This window comes from Peromyscus californicus, unplaced genomic scaffold (assembly GCF_007827085.1).
Source record: "Peromyscus californicus insignis strain IS unplaced genomic scaffold, ASM782708v3 Scaffold_6__1_contigs__length_162567912, whole genome shotgun sequence".
Taxonomy (NCBI): domain Eukaryota; kingdom Metazoa; phylum Chordata; class Mammalia; order Rodentia; family Cricetidae; genus Peromyscus; species Peromyscus californicus.
The window spans coordinates 735,488-750,210 of record NW_026294584.1 but is presented as its reverse complement, the minus strand read 5'-3'; the positions used below and the strand labels follow the sequence as shown (position 1 = coordinate 750,210).

Sequence of the window (14,723 nt, the reverse complement as noted above, 5' to 3'; positions counted from 1 at the left end):
TGGATTGGACCAAGAGCAGCTCCCTGAGACAAAGAATCTGGCAGCTCCAATTAGACCAAGAGCTAAGACTGGACCCAGAGTGGCTTCCTGAGACACAGACATAGCAAGCACAGATTGAGCCAAGAGCAGCTCTTGCACCTATTGGAGGAAGAGATGTATAGACACCAGTGCAAAAATACATACAACATAAAGAGCAACATGGCATCACCAGAACCTAACAGGTTCTACAAAAGCAAGACCTGAACATCACAGCATAGAAACAGCAGAAAAAAAGCGACATTAAAAATAACTTTATGAAGATGACAGAGGCCTTCAAAAGGAAAATGAAAAATTCCCTTAAAGAAATTGAGGATAACACAAAACAAAAAATTGGAAGAAATTAATAAATCCCATAAAGCAAGCCAAGAAAACCAAGAAAAAGCAATTAAACAGGTGAAGGAAACAGTTCAAGACCTGAATATTGAAATAGAAACAATGAAGAAGACACAAACCTAGGGAATGATGAAAATAGAAAATCTGAGTAAATAAACGGGAACTATAGATGCATAACCAACAGAATACACGAGATGGAAGAGAGACTCTCAGGCAGGGAGGATACAATAGAAGATACAGATTTATCAGTCAAAGAAAACACTAAAAGCCAAAAAAGTCATAACACAAAACATCCGGGAAATCTGGTACACCATGAAAGGCGAAACCTAAGAATAACAGGGATAGAATTAGGAGAAGAATACCAATTCAATGGCACAGAAAATATATTCAACAAAATCATGGAAGAAAACTTTCCCAACTGAAAGGAAATACCTACAAAGACACCAAAGAGACGAGACCCCAAAAAAAGTCCCCTTGCCACATAATAATTAAACCACTAAACATATAGAATAAAGAAAGAATATTAAGAGCAGCAAAGTTAAAAAGCCAAGTAACATATAAAGATAGATCCATCAGAGTAACACCCGACTTCTCAGTGGAGACACTGAAAGCCAGAAGGTCCTGGACAAATGTAATACAGAAACTAAGAAACCACGGATGCCAGCCCAGACTACTATACTCAGGAAAACTTTCAGTCACCATAGATGGAGTAAACAAGACGTTCCAAGGCAAAACCAGACTTAAACAATACCTATCCACAAATCCAGCCCTACAGAAAGAACTAGAAGGAAAACTCCAACTAAGGAAGTCAGATGCACCCACGAAAACACAGGCAACAGATAACTGCACAGCAGCAAATCCCAAAGAAGGGAAACACACACAACCACCAAAAGATAACAAGAATTAACAATCACTGGTCATTAATATCTCTTAATATCAATGGACTCAATTTGCCTATAAAAAGACACAGGCTAACAGAATGGATACAAAAACAGGATACATCCTTCTGCTGCATACAAGAAACACGTCTCAACTTCAAAGACAGATACCACCTCAGAGTAAAAGGCTGGGGAAAGACTTCCCAATGAAATGGACTTAAGAAGCAAACTGGTGTAGCTATCCTAATATCCAACAAAATAGACTTCAAACTAAAATCAATCAAAAGAGATCAGGAAGGACATAACATATCCATCACAGGAAAAATCCTCTAAGATGAAGTCTCAATTCTGAACATTTGTGCCCCAAATACAAGGGTAGCCACATTTGTAAAAGAAACATTACTAGGGGCTGGAGAGATAGCTCAGAGGTTAAGAGCACTGATTGCTCTTCCAGAGGTCCTGAGTTCAATTCCCAGCACCCACATGGTGGCTCACAACCATTGGTAATGAGATCTGGTGCCCTCTTCTGGCCTGCAGACATACATGTATACATAATAAATAAATCTTTTTTTTTTTAAAAAAAAAGAAAGAAACATTACTAAAGTTTATTTTCCTGTTCTTGTACATGTGGATGACTGGATGTGGTCACCGAATAAATCCTGCTATTGAAAAAAAAAAAAAAAGCTTAGGTCACACATCAAACCCCACACATTAATAGTGGGAGACTTCAACACCCCACTCTCACCAATGGTGAGGTCTGCCAGACAGAAACATAACAGAGAAATAAGGGATCAAACTGATGTTATGACTCAAATGGACTTACTAGATCTCTAAAGAACATTCCATCCTAACAAAAAAGAATATACCTTCTTCTCAGCACCCCATGGAACCTTCTCTAAAACTGACCACATACTCAACCACAAAGCAAATCTCAACAGATACAAGAAAAACTGGAATAACCTCCTGTATTTTAACCGACCACCATGGCTTAAAGTTAGATTTCAACAACAACAAAAATTAAAGAAAGCCTATAATTACATGGAAACTGAATAATGCTCTACTGACGCTATTGGTTTAAATCACCAATGGGTGAAGGAAGGAGGGAGGGAGGGAGGGAGGGAGGGAGGGAGGAAAGAAAGAAAGAAAGAAAGAAAAAGAAAGAGAAAGAAAGAAAGAAAGAAAGAAAGAAAGAAAGAAAGAAAGAAAGAAAGAAAGAGAGAAAGAGAGAAAGAAAGAAAAGACTTCTAGAATTCAATGAAAATGAAAGGACCACACACCCAAACTCACGGGACACTATGAAAGCAGTGCTAGGAGGAAAATTCATAGTACAAAATGCCCACATAAAGAAGATGGAGAAATCTCAACTTAACAGCACACCTAAAAGCTCTACAACAATAAGAAGCAAACTTACCCAGGGTGAATAGATGCCAGGAAATAATCAAATTAAGAGCTGAAATCAGTAAAATAGAAACAAAGAGAACAATACAAAGAACCAATGAAACAAAGAGTTGATTCTTTGAGAAAATAACCAAGATAGACAAGTTCTTATCCAAACTAACCAAAAGGCAGTGAGAGAACATCCAAATTAAGCAAATCGGAAATGAAAAGGGAAACTAACAACAGACAATGAGGAAATCCAGAGAATCACCAGGTTATACTTCAAAAACCTGTACTCCACAAAATTGGAAAATCTAAAAGAATTGGACAATTTTCTACATATGTACCACATACCAAAGTTGTACATAAACAATTTAAATAGGCCTATAACCAATAAGGAAATAAAAACAGTCATTAAAAGTCTCCCAACCAGAAAAAGCCTAGGACCAGATAGTTTCAGCACAGAATTCTGTCAGAATTTTAAAAAAGAGCTAATACCAATATTCTTCAAATTGTTCCACATGATAGAAACAGAAGGAACATTACCAAACTCTTTTTACAAGGCTACAGCTACCCTTATACCCAAACCACACAAAGATGCAACAAAGAAAGAGAATTACAGACCAATCTTCCTCATGAACATTGATGCAAAAATACTCAATAAAATACTGGCAAACCGAATCCAAGAACACATCAAAGAAATTATCCACCATGATCAAGTAGGCTTCATCCCAGAGATGCAAGGATGTTTCAGCATACAAATATCTGTCAATGTAATATACCATATAAACAAACTGAAAGAAAAAAAAAATACATGATCATCTCATTAGATGTTGAAAAAGCCTTTGAAAAAATCCAACACCCCTTTATGATAAAGCTTCTAGAGAGATGATGAATACAAGGAACATACCTAAAGATAATAAAGGCAATTTATATCAAGTTGACAGACAACATGAAATTAAATGGAGAGAAACTCAAAGCGATTCCACTAAAATCAGGAACACGACAAGGCTGCCCACTCTCTCCATATCTATTCAATATAGTACTCAAAGTTCTAGCTAGAGCCATTAGTCAACAAAAGGAGATCAAGGGAATACAAACTGGAAAGGAAGAAGTCAAACTTTCACTATTTGTAGACAATATTATGATATACATAAGTGACTCTAAAAATTGTACCAGGGAAATCCTACAGCTGGTAAATTCCTTCAGTAAGGTGGCAGGATACAAGATTGACTCAAAAAAAAAAAAAAAAAAGGCAGTAGCTCTCCAATATACAAATAATAAATGGGCTGTGAAAGAAATCAGAGAAACATCACCCATAACAATAGCCACAAATAATATAAAATACCTTGGGCTAATTCTAACTAAGCAAGAGAAAGAACTGTATGACAGGAACTTTAAGTCTCTGAAGAAAGTAATTGAAGAAAATATCAGAAAATGGAAAGATCTCCCATGCTCTAGAATAGCAGGATTAACATAGTAAAAATGGCAATCTTACCAAAAGCAATCGACAGATTCAATGCAATCCCTATCAAAATCCCAACACAATCCTTCACAGACCTGGAAAGAAAAATACTCAACTTCATATGGAAAAACAAAAAACCAAGGATAGCTAAAAGAATCCTGTACAATAAAGTCACCTCTGGAGGCATTACTATCCCTGACCTAAAGCTCTACTTATAGAGCTATAGTAATAAAAAACAGCTTGGTACTGGCATAAAAACCAACACTTAGAACAATGGAATTGAATTGAAGACCCTGACATTAACCGGCATGCCTATGAACACCTGATTTTTGACAAATAAGTCAAAACTATACAATGGAAAAAAGAAAGCATATTCAACAAATGGTGCTGACATAACTGGATGTCAACATGTAGAAGATGGCATATAGATCCATATCTATTGCCATGCACAAAACTCAAGTCCAAGAGGATCAAAGACCTCAACATAAATCCAGTTACACTGAACTTGATAGAAGAGAAAGTAGGAAGTAGTCTTGAACACACTGGCACAGGAGACCACTTCCTAAATATAACAACAGTAGCACAGACACTGAGAGCAACAATTAATAAATGGGACCTCCTGAAAATGAGAAGCTTCTGTAAGGCAAAGGACACGGTCAATAAGACAAAAGACAGCCTACAGAATGGGGAAAGATCTTCACCAACCCCACATCTGACAGGGGGCTGATCTCTAGAATATATAAAGAACTCAGGAAACTAGACAGCAAAATACCGAACAATCCAATTAAAAAATGGGCTACAGAGAATTCTAAACACAGAATTCTCAAAAGAAGAATCCCAAATGCCTGAAAGACATTTAAGGAATTGTTCAACATCCTTAGTCATCATGGAGATGCAATTCAAAATGACTCTGAGATACCATCTTAGATACCATCTTATACCTGTCAGAATGGCTAAGATACACTGATAACAGCTGGAGAGGATGTGGAATAACAGTAATACTCTACTGTTGGTGGGAATGCAAACTTGTACAGCCACTTTGAAAATCAGTATGGTGGTTTCTCAGAAAATTGGGAATCAATCTTCAAGACCCAGTTATACCACTCTTGGGCATATACCCAAGGAATGCTCAATCATACCACTAGGATACATGCTCAACTATGTTCATAGCAGGATTAGTCATAATAGCCAGAACCTGGAAACAACCTACATGCCCCTCAATCGATGAATGGATTAAGAAAATGTGGTACATATACACAATGAAATACTACTTGGCAGGAAAAAACAGAATCATGAAATTTGCAAGCAAATGGATGGAAATAGAAAATATCATCCTGAGTGAGGTAACCCAGACTCAGAAGGACAAACATGGTATGTACTCACTCATAAGTGGATACTAGATGTAAAACAAAGGATAACCAGACTACAACCCACAGCTTCAGAGAAGCTAGCTAACAAGGAGGACCCAAAGAGGGACTCATGGATCACCCTGGGAAGGGGAAATAGAAGAGATCTTCATGAGTAAACTAGGGATGTGGGTAAGGGATGGGGATGAGAACATAAGGGAACAGGATGGTCATGCTAGAACAGGGACAGAGTGGGAGAGCAATGAAAGAGATACCATGATAGAGGGAGTCATCATGGGGATAGGGAGAAACAGGGTGCTTAGGGAAGTTCCCAGGAATCCCCAAGGATGACCCCAGCTTAGACTACTAGCAATAGTGGAGAGGGTGTCTGAGCTGGCTTACCCCAGTAACTAGATAAGTGAATACCCTAACTGTCATCATAGAGTCTTTCTCCAGTAACTGATGGAAGCAGATGCAGAGAGCCACAGCCAAACACCAGGCCGAGCTCCAGGAGTCCAGCTGAAGACAGAGAAGAAGGATTCTATGAGCAAGTGCATCAAGATCTTGATGAAGAAACCTACAGAGATAACAAAACCAAACTAGTGAGAACTTATGAAATTTAGACCAACACATGTGGAGCTTCCATAGGACTGGACTAGGCCCTCTGCATAAGTGAGACAGTTGTATAGCTTGATCTGCTAAAGGGGCCCCCTGGCAGTAGGATCAGGATACATACCTGGTGCATGAGCAGGCTTTTTGGAGCCCACTACCTATGGTGATGGGGGATGGGCTTGAACCTGCCTCTACTGAAGGTACCAGGCTCTACTGACTGCCCATGGGAGGCCTTACCTTCTTGTAGGAGAGAATGGGGGCTGGGTTGTGGGTGGGAGGTTGGAGGGGTGGGAGGAGGGAAGAGGGGGACCTGTGATTGGTATGTAAAGTGAATTTAAAAATTTCTTAATAAGAAAAAAAAAAGAAAAGAAAAGAAGGTCTGGGGCTGGAGAAATAGCTCAGCAGTTAAGAAAACTGGCTGTTATTCCAGAGGACCTAGGTTCAATTTCCAGCACCCACACATTGTATCACAACTGTCTGTAATTCCAGTTCTAGAGGATCTAACTTCCTCTTCTGGCTTCCACAAACAAATCACTCAAAAACAAAACAAACAAACAAAAACAACCTTGAAGTCAACTATTTATACAAAGCATTTACAACACAGAAGTTCCATTACACTCTCAGAATTTCTCCTTTCAATTTACACACTCCTTTATTTTCCCACTGTAGAATAGAAGCATCAATGGTTTAAGCCTGAATGGTTGTGATGTTGTCAATCATCTATACAAGTAGGAGACATATTTGAAAACACAGAGTCTCTGTGAATTGAATGAAGGCAGTTATTTCTGAAGTTATTTATTCTGTTAAAATACGCAAATCGGGCTGTGAAAAACAGCTCAGTTCGTAAAGTGCTTGCAGTGAAAGCATAAGGATCTGTCAGGTGTGTTGGTGTACCCCCCTTTAATCCCAACACTCAGGAAGCAGAGGCAGGCAGATCTCTGAGTTTGAGGCCAATCTGCTCTACAGAGTGAGTTCCAGAACAGTGGGAGGGAGAGAGAGAGAGAGAGAGAGGGAGGGAGGGAAGGGGTGTGTGGGGAGGGAGGGGGAGAGAGAGAGAGAGAGAGAGAGAGAGAGAGAGAGAGAGAGAGAGAGAGAGAGAATGAATGAGGATTTGAGTTCAGATTCCTAGCATCCATGTAAAAAGTTGGGCAAGGTGATGCTAAGGCTACAGAGGTAGAGACAGGAGTACCCTAGAGCATGTTGTCCAGCTAATCCAGCTGAATCATTGAGCTCCAAGTTCAATTAATGAAAGAATGATCTTGTTTCAAAAAAATATGAGAGAAGTCAGGCAGGCATGGTGGCCCAAGCCTTTAATCCCAGCACTCAGAAGGCAGAAGCAGGCGGATCTCTGAGGGGCCTTATTGAGAAGGGTCCCAGAGGAAGAGAGAGAAAATAGGAGATGAAAGTGACTAAAGTTCAATATTTAACTGTATGAAACTGCAAAAAAAATTGAAAAAAAATATTGTGAACAACCAATAAAGACACCCAATATCTGGCCTTCAATGAACATACATACACATATAAAAACACATACTATACATGTCTACACCACACATACAAAATAAAACAAATTATCTATATTAAGTGTTTAATATTTCAAGCTTTATCCAAGATAATTACAAGACTCTTCACCAGTTTCAACCATTTTTTTTTTTTTGCCAGCATGGTGTGTGTGTGTGTGTGTGTGTGTGTGTGTGTGTGTGTGTGTGTGTGTGTGTGTGTGTGTCTGTCTGTCTGTCTGTCTGTAGACAGGGTTTCTCTCTGTGTAGCCCTGGATGTCCTGGAACTCACTCTGTAGACCAGGTTGGCCTCAAACTCACAGAGATCTGCCTGCCTCTGCCTCCTGAGTGCTGGGATCAAAGGCTTGCACCACCACTGCCTGGCTTCAACAAGATTATTTTTAAAAGAGCTTCATGAGAAGACCAGGCAACTATCATAAAGGGCTCAAAATAACTCAGGTGAGAACTAGGCCTCAGTTCCTGCTTCTTGAAACTGAGCAGGCCATTTCTCAGGAAGCCAGGAACAAAAACAGAAAGGAAGAGGAAAACTGCTTCTACCAGGCCTGAGTCAGCCCCTTACAGCTACGAGAATAATAGCCTGGGAAATATTATTTTAAGGTGTTTTACTTGCTTATGTTGCATCTGCCTAACTCTGTGAAGCTGTGTTACTTTACCTGTCTAAAATAACTGATGGCCTAATAAAGAGCTAAACAGGCAATAATGAGGCAGGAGAGAGGATCAGGCGAGAGTGGCAGGCAGAGAGAATATATAGAAGGAGAAATCTGGAAGAAGAGAGAGAGCTGGGAGCCAAAGAAGGAGGAAGATATCTGGGGCCAGCCACCCAACTACATAGCAAGCCATGGAGTAAGAGTAAGATTTACAGAAATAAGAGGACGGGAAAAGCCCAGAGGCCAAAAGACAGATGGGATAATTTGAAGTTAAGGAAAGCTGGCAAGAAACTAAGTCAAGCTAAGGCTGGGTATAATAACCCAGCCTTAGCTTGGCTTAAATTATAACTAAGAATAAGACTTCATATGTGATTTATTTGGGAGCTGGGTGGTGGGCCCCCCAAAAAGAGCCAAAATCAAAAATAAACAAACAAAAAAAACCCCCAACAACAGTAGTTAAATAAAAACAAAGCCTGGGAGTTGTCCAGGCCTGCCCAAAAATGGAAAAGCTCTACATTTAGCCAGCCCGTGCTAACCCTAGCCAATTAGGAATGTACTAACAATAATTGCCACTTGCTTAAGTCAATCATAGATAGAATGACCCAACTGCCATAGGAATTCCTTCAGCTGTGTATAAAAGGAGCCTGCAAGCTTCTTTCAGGGTCGCCATTTTGGCTTTGTGTTGGATGTGTAGCCCTAACATGCTGCTACCTTTACTCTGGAGATAATAAATGCTCTTGCTAATTGCATATGTGAATGGTGGTCTTTTGTGGGACATCTCCAGGACCTTAACACTTTAGATTTGCTGCCACTAAAAGTTACAATCATGAATGTGACTGCAGAGGAAGTAACATCAATTAACATTAATTTCACTATTGCCATGTATCTTTTTCTACATCAAAAGCATACTGTTTTTTGATAAGTAAAAAATGGTATTAATGCCACTTCTCTAAAGGGCAATAGATTCATTACATAAAAGCCACAAACCAATAGTTGGTAAGCATTAGCCCTGGACTAATTCCAGTAAAATGTCTTAATGCAATTAAGATGAAACAGCACAAATAGCCTTTGATTTTCCTTTCCAGCCTCCTTTAAAAAAATATTTTCTGTGCATGTGCTGTGTGCCAGAGTGTATGTACCATGTGCATTTTGATCATGGAGGTTAGAAGTGGAACTGTAGTTACAAGGTGGTTGTGAGCTACCACGTGCCATTTCTTATCCATCAATAACCATTTCTTCCAACTTCTTACTTCTTAAATAACATGCGTAATACGACAAAATGCACTGCCAATGTTCTACATAGGAAGATAGTGTGAGGAGGTGGACACACAGGGAGCTAAGACAGTGTGAGGAGGTGGACACAAAGGTGGCTGCACACAATCTAGGATGCACTACACAAATTTAAAATCTATAAACTTCTATAAAATGGGTTTCAAAATCTACTCATGTGCAAGTACATCAGAATAGACATTTTACACTTGTAAGATTAAGGAAGTTTCTTTTCTCAAGCCCCAATGTCTCAATTCACAAATCCGTGAGAATCATTGTTTTATTTTATTACATTTGTTTGTGTAAGTAATACACACACACACACACACACACACACACACACACACACACACACTCAAGTGTGTGCCAAGGCATGTGTATAGATAGAGCTTAGAGGACAACCTGCAGAAGTCTCTCTTGCACCATATGAGACCTGGGGGATTGAGCTCGGGTCATCAGGCTTGGCTGGAGGCAGGAGTCCCCACCATAAGGTGCCTCACTAGACCATAATTCTTTTTCTATTTAAGAATTCTAAGGACTGAGTATGGTGATGGTCTTTAACCTCAGCACAGAGGAAACAGAGACAGGTGCATCTCTGTAAGTCTGAAGCCAGTCTGGTCTACATAAAACATTTCAAACAAGCCAGAACTAACAGTGTGAGATCTTGTATCAAAAAATAAACTAACAAAACATACACACACACACACACACACACACACAATTTTGGACAAGGGCTGGGCTCATGCAAGCATGAGGCATCTGAATTCTCAGTATCCACATAAAACTGGATGTGGCAACATGCCCATAAACTCAGCTCTGATAGACAAGTAGATCCTAGAGGACTGCTAGCCAGTTAGTCTATACAAAACAGTAAGTTCCAGGTTCAGTAGGAGATCTTGTCTCAAAAAATAATGTAAAAAAGTGATTGAGGAAGCTATCACCCAATGTTAATTTCTGTCTATCACAAATACATACATATGCTGTGGTGGTTTGAATGAGAATAGCCTCCATAGGCTCATATATTTGAATGCCTAGTCTGCAGCTGGTGGAGGTAACTGGGAAGGATTAGGAGGTGAGGCCTTGTGGGAAGAGGCATGTCACTTGTGGTGGGCTTTCAGAGTTCTCACTATCGTTTCTCCCTTCTCTGTTGTATGATATTTTGTTTGTGTTCTAACAAATAAAGCATGCCTGGAGATCAGAGGTCAGAGCTGGCCACTAGTTAACCATAGAGGCTAGGCAGTGGTGGCACACACCTTTATTCCCAGCACTTGGGAGAAGGAAGCAGGAAGATCAGGAGTTCAAGGCCACCCTGGGCTACATGAGATTGAACCAGTCTAAAAGAGAAACAGAGCCAAACAGCCTTTCATCCCAGTACTTGGGAGGTGGAGACAGGATCTCAGCCCTTTGTACAGACAGGAGCCCCCATTCAGTCTGAAGATTCATAGAGACAGGATGTTCATTTAGGACTGAGATTTCATAGAGGTATGAAGTCTCTAGTGGCTGGCTGTTCTGCTTCTTTAAGCCTTCAGTTTTCACCCTCAATATCTGACTCTAAGTTTTTATTGTTAAGACTGATTAGGATCACTTTTCACTTCTCCCTTCCCCTACCCCCTCCTTCTCTGCCTCCTGCTTGTGGATCACATGTAACTCACAGCTACTACTCCTGCCCACCTGCTGCCATGCTCCCCACCATGACAGTCAGACTCTAATCTTCTGGAACCATGAGCCCCAAAATTAAATGTTTTGTAAGTGCCTTCCTTGGTCATGGTGTTTTATTACAGAAATAGAAAAGCAACTAAGATTCATGTATATACACACCTACAAACATACACACCACTTACAATTTTGGACTGAGGCCTGTATCTTTAGGCTGGAACCCCTGGGGAGGCCTAATCCAAGCTTTGAACCTGGTGATTGAGGAAAGGCTCCTAACCTCTTTTCACACAAACTAAACTAAGCAAACTAACTGATAATCTGCAGATTTATTCATGCTAACACACAACATCATAACAGATAATTCAGATTAGGCTTTCTCTATCCACAACTTTCTTAAATCAGGTAGTACAGACAATGAGTGGAAGGCAGACTTAGCATACTCCATGCCAAAAGACTAACTCTGGTGAGCAATGCTAGATGTAAAGTGGTCTTCTATCTACATGTACTCTCATTCTACAAGTATTTATTGGAGTATCTTCATTAAGCCACTCCCTTGCTAAGGGTTTTCTTTTGTTAAGACAATCAAAGTACCAATCTAAAATACAACACGCAATGAAATATTTGCTGTGTGATGCCTGATATTTTCATGTACAGGTACACTATGTTATACTCACCACAAACAGCTAATTGATCTGGTCAAATTATTTTCTTGTGTGTAGAGATGAGGATCTAATCTCTCTCCAAATTCCAAGTATAAAATGCAGAACCATTAACTACAGTCACTGTGAAGTAAATTAGACCCTCAGAACTTGCTCCTCTTTAGCTTTGATTTTCCTTCTATCCAAGGTATTTAGAAATAGCAAAATAAATAAACACACACCACAAAACAACACAATAAATTGTATTTTCTTAATTAGGTTCCCAGGAACTAAGTGAATGCTTTGTAGTAAGAATATAGAATACAACAATTTCTGAATAAATCCCATCACTTATCTTTACAAAGGCTGATTGATATGCCAAGATGTGCATGGCAGATAATCACATATTACTTTCCTTTACAACACTGAATAAAACAATCAATTTGATAGCAGTTCAAATGTTGTTAATTCATTAATCCCTTCATTAAAAACTAATATACATGTTGAAAGGCAAACAAACTGGCTACTAGGGGGTGGGACTACTCACTACAGGCTGCTTTCTGAAGCCTCACCTGTCGAATGATACTCTTCACACAACGTACTGGGAGGCCTTGATAGTTGGATTTGATGATCCATTTGAGAAGATGGTGTCCAAGTACTTCAAAGACCATGCAAACATCTGGGATGAGGTTAAGGAGCAACTGAGAATGCACTTCCTAAAGGCAGGCAGTCACTAAAAGCATTTTCACTGTATCTGTTACAAAACATTGCTTTCCTAATAAAATATAATATTAATACTATCAAGGTGATCAGTTGCTGTTTCTCACCTACACACACAAGATCTGATTTTTTCCACTAAAGATTATCATATACTATACATTTTTCAATGTGTATAGCAGACAACCTCAGGAAATATATAATTCCATTCACTTCTAAAACAGAGACAAGGAGCATGCATGATTCAGACCTACATTGTGACATTCTCTCTCCTTTCAGCTCTGCCCAAGGAAAATGGACAGGAATGAACCCTCACAGGAGGAAAGGTGGAATAAAGTAAGAACTTGAAGAATCTTACTTGCTTGCATAAATTTCTACTTGACAGATGACATATAACAAATTATAAAATAGAAATTTGTCAAATATACTGAAGATTTATTATTAACCCTTTTTCCCCATCAATTTCAGCTATGCTAGATGACACACACACATCATCCCAGTACTGGGAGGTGAAGGCAAGAGTGTCAGAAGTTTAAGATTATCCTCAGCTACACAGTGAGTTCAAGACCAGCCTGGGCAATATGAGATACTATATTTCAGTGTACAGTTGGTGAATTTGGGGTCAGGATAATTATGAGAACCTTACTATCTGTTATGGAATATTATTTTAAGGTGTGTTACTTTTGTTTAAGTTGCATTTGTTTAACTCTGTGAAGCTGTGTTACTGTGCCTGTGTAAAACTATGCCTGATGGTCTAATGAAGAGCTGGCCAATATAAGGCAGGAAAAAGGAGAGGCAGGGCTGGCAGACAGAGAGAATCTACAGAGGGAGAAATCTAGGCTGAGGGATCGAGCAGCCAGAGAAGGAGGAGCACATCAGGGGTCAGCCACCCAGCTACAAAGCAAGCCATGGAGTAAGAGTAAGATTTACAGAAGTAAGAGAACAGGAAAATCCCAGAGGCAAAAGAAAGACAGGATAATTTAAGTTAAATAAAGCTGGCTAGAAACTAAGCCAAGCTAAGGCCAGGCATTCATAAGTAAGACTAAGTCTCCATGTATGATTTATTTGGAGGCTGTGTGGTGGGTCCCCAAAAAGGGTAAAACAACAACAATAACAGCTGTCATTCAAAGCCATACAAGCACTCAAACTGAAATCAAGATTGTAAACACGCATCAATACACTATAGCACTCCCATGGGCAGTGAAGATACAGAAATGACCTATATGTTTACTGTATGAATTGATAAAGAAAATGTGGTGCATATACATAATGGAATATTATTCTATGCAAAAATGCAGTGAATTTTTTAAACAAAAGCCCACATTTATTAGAAATGTGTGCTGCTCATTTTTGTTTTCTTTTCCAGTAATGAAATGCAACCATCTTTTAAAAAGCACAGCCACACTGCACTTAATCTAGTTCTGTGAAGGCAGTGGATTGATTAATTAATTAATTAATTAATTAGTTAATTTTGAGGCAAGGTCTCACTATATAGCTCTGACTCGTCTGGAACTCACTATATAAACTGGCCTCAAACTCAAGAGATCCACATGCCTTTACTTCCAAGCACAAGGACTGAAGTCATGTGCCATTATGCCAGTCCCCACCTTATTTATTTATTTTTTTCCCCTGAGATCACAGAGATTCACCTGCCTCTGCCTTCCAAGTGCTGAAATTAAAGGCATGTGCCACCACTGCCTGGCTCTACCTTACTTTTCAAAGATACTTATTGACCATGGAGTTCACTGATTCAATTAGAGTACGTGGTCAGTGCATTTTTTAAAAACTGATTATTTTTAGCTTTTTATTCATTAAGATTATTTTATATATATGAGTGTTCTGCCTGCATGTATGTCTCTGCACCATATGTGTCCTTAGAAGCCAGAAGTCTTAGTGTCCATAGAAGCCAGAAGAGGGCAACAGAGCTTCAGGGACTCAGAGTCACAAGACAGTTATGCTCTGCCATGTGGATGCTGGGGGTCAAACATGGGCCCTCTAAAAGAGCAGTCAGTTCTCTTAACTGCCAAGCCATCTTTCCAGGCCCAGTCAGTTGATTTTTCAAAAACAGAAGCTCTATGTGGGGCAGTAGTGGTGCACATCTTTCATCCCAGGACTCGGGAGGCAAAGGCAGAGGCAGGCACTCTGAGTTTGAGGCCAGCCTGGTCTACAGAGTGAGTTCTGGGACAGCCAGGATGGTTACACAGAGAAACTCTGTCTTGAAAAAGA

At 39.6% G+C, this 14,723-nt stretch overlaps 1 protein-coding gene across 10 annotated transcripts in view; it reads right to left on the bottom strand.

Annotated features, from left to right (window-relative positions):
* The window catches only part of Srpk2 (SRSF protein kinase 2), a 210,470-nt gene that overhangs the window by 38,417 nt on the left and 157,330 nt on the right, over window positions 1–14,723 (bottom strand). For all 10 annotated transcript variants that reach the window (XM_052721808.1, XM_052721814.1, XM_052721809.1 and 7 more), the window contains one exon: window positions 12,353–12,459. In XM_052721808.1, coding sequence (XP_052577768.1) covers window positions 12,353–12,459 — 107 coding nt within the window. The remainder of the gene's footprint in view (window positions 1–12,352; window positions 12,460–14,723) is intronic.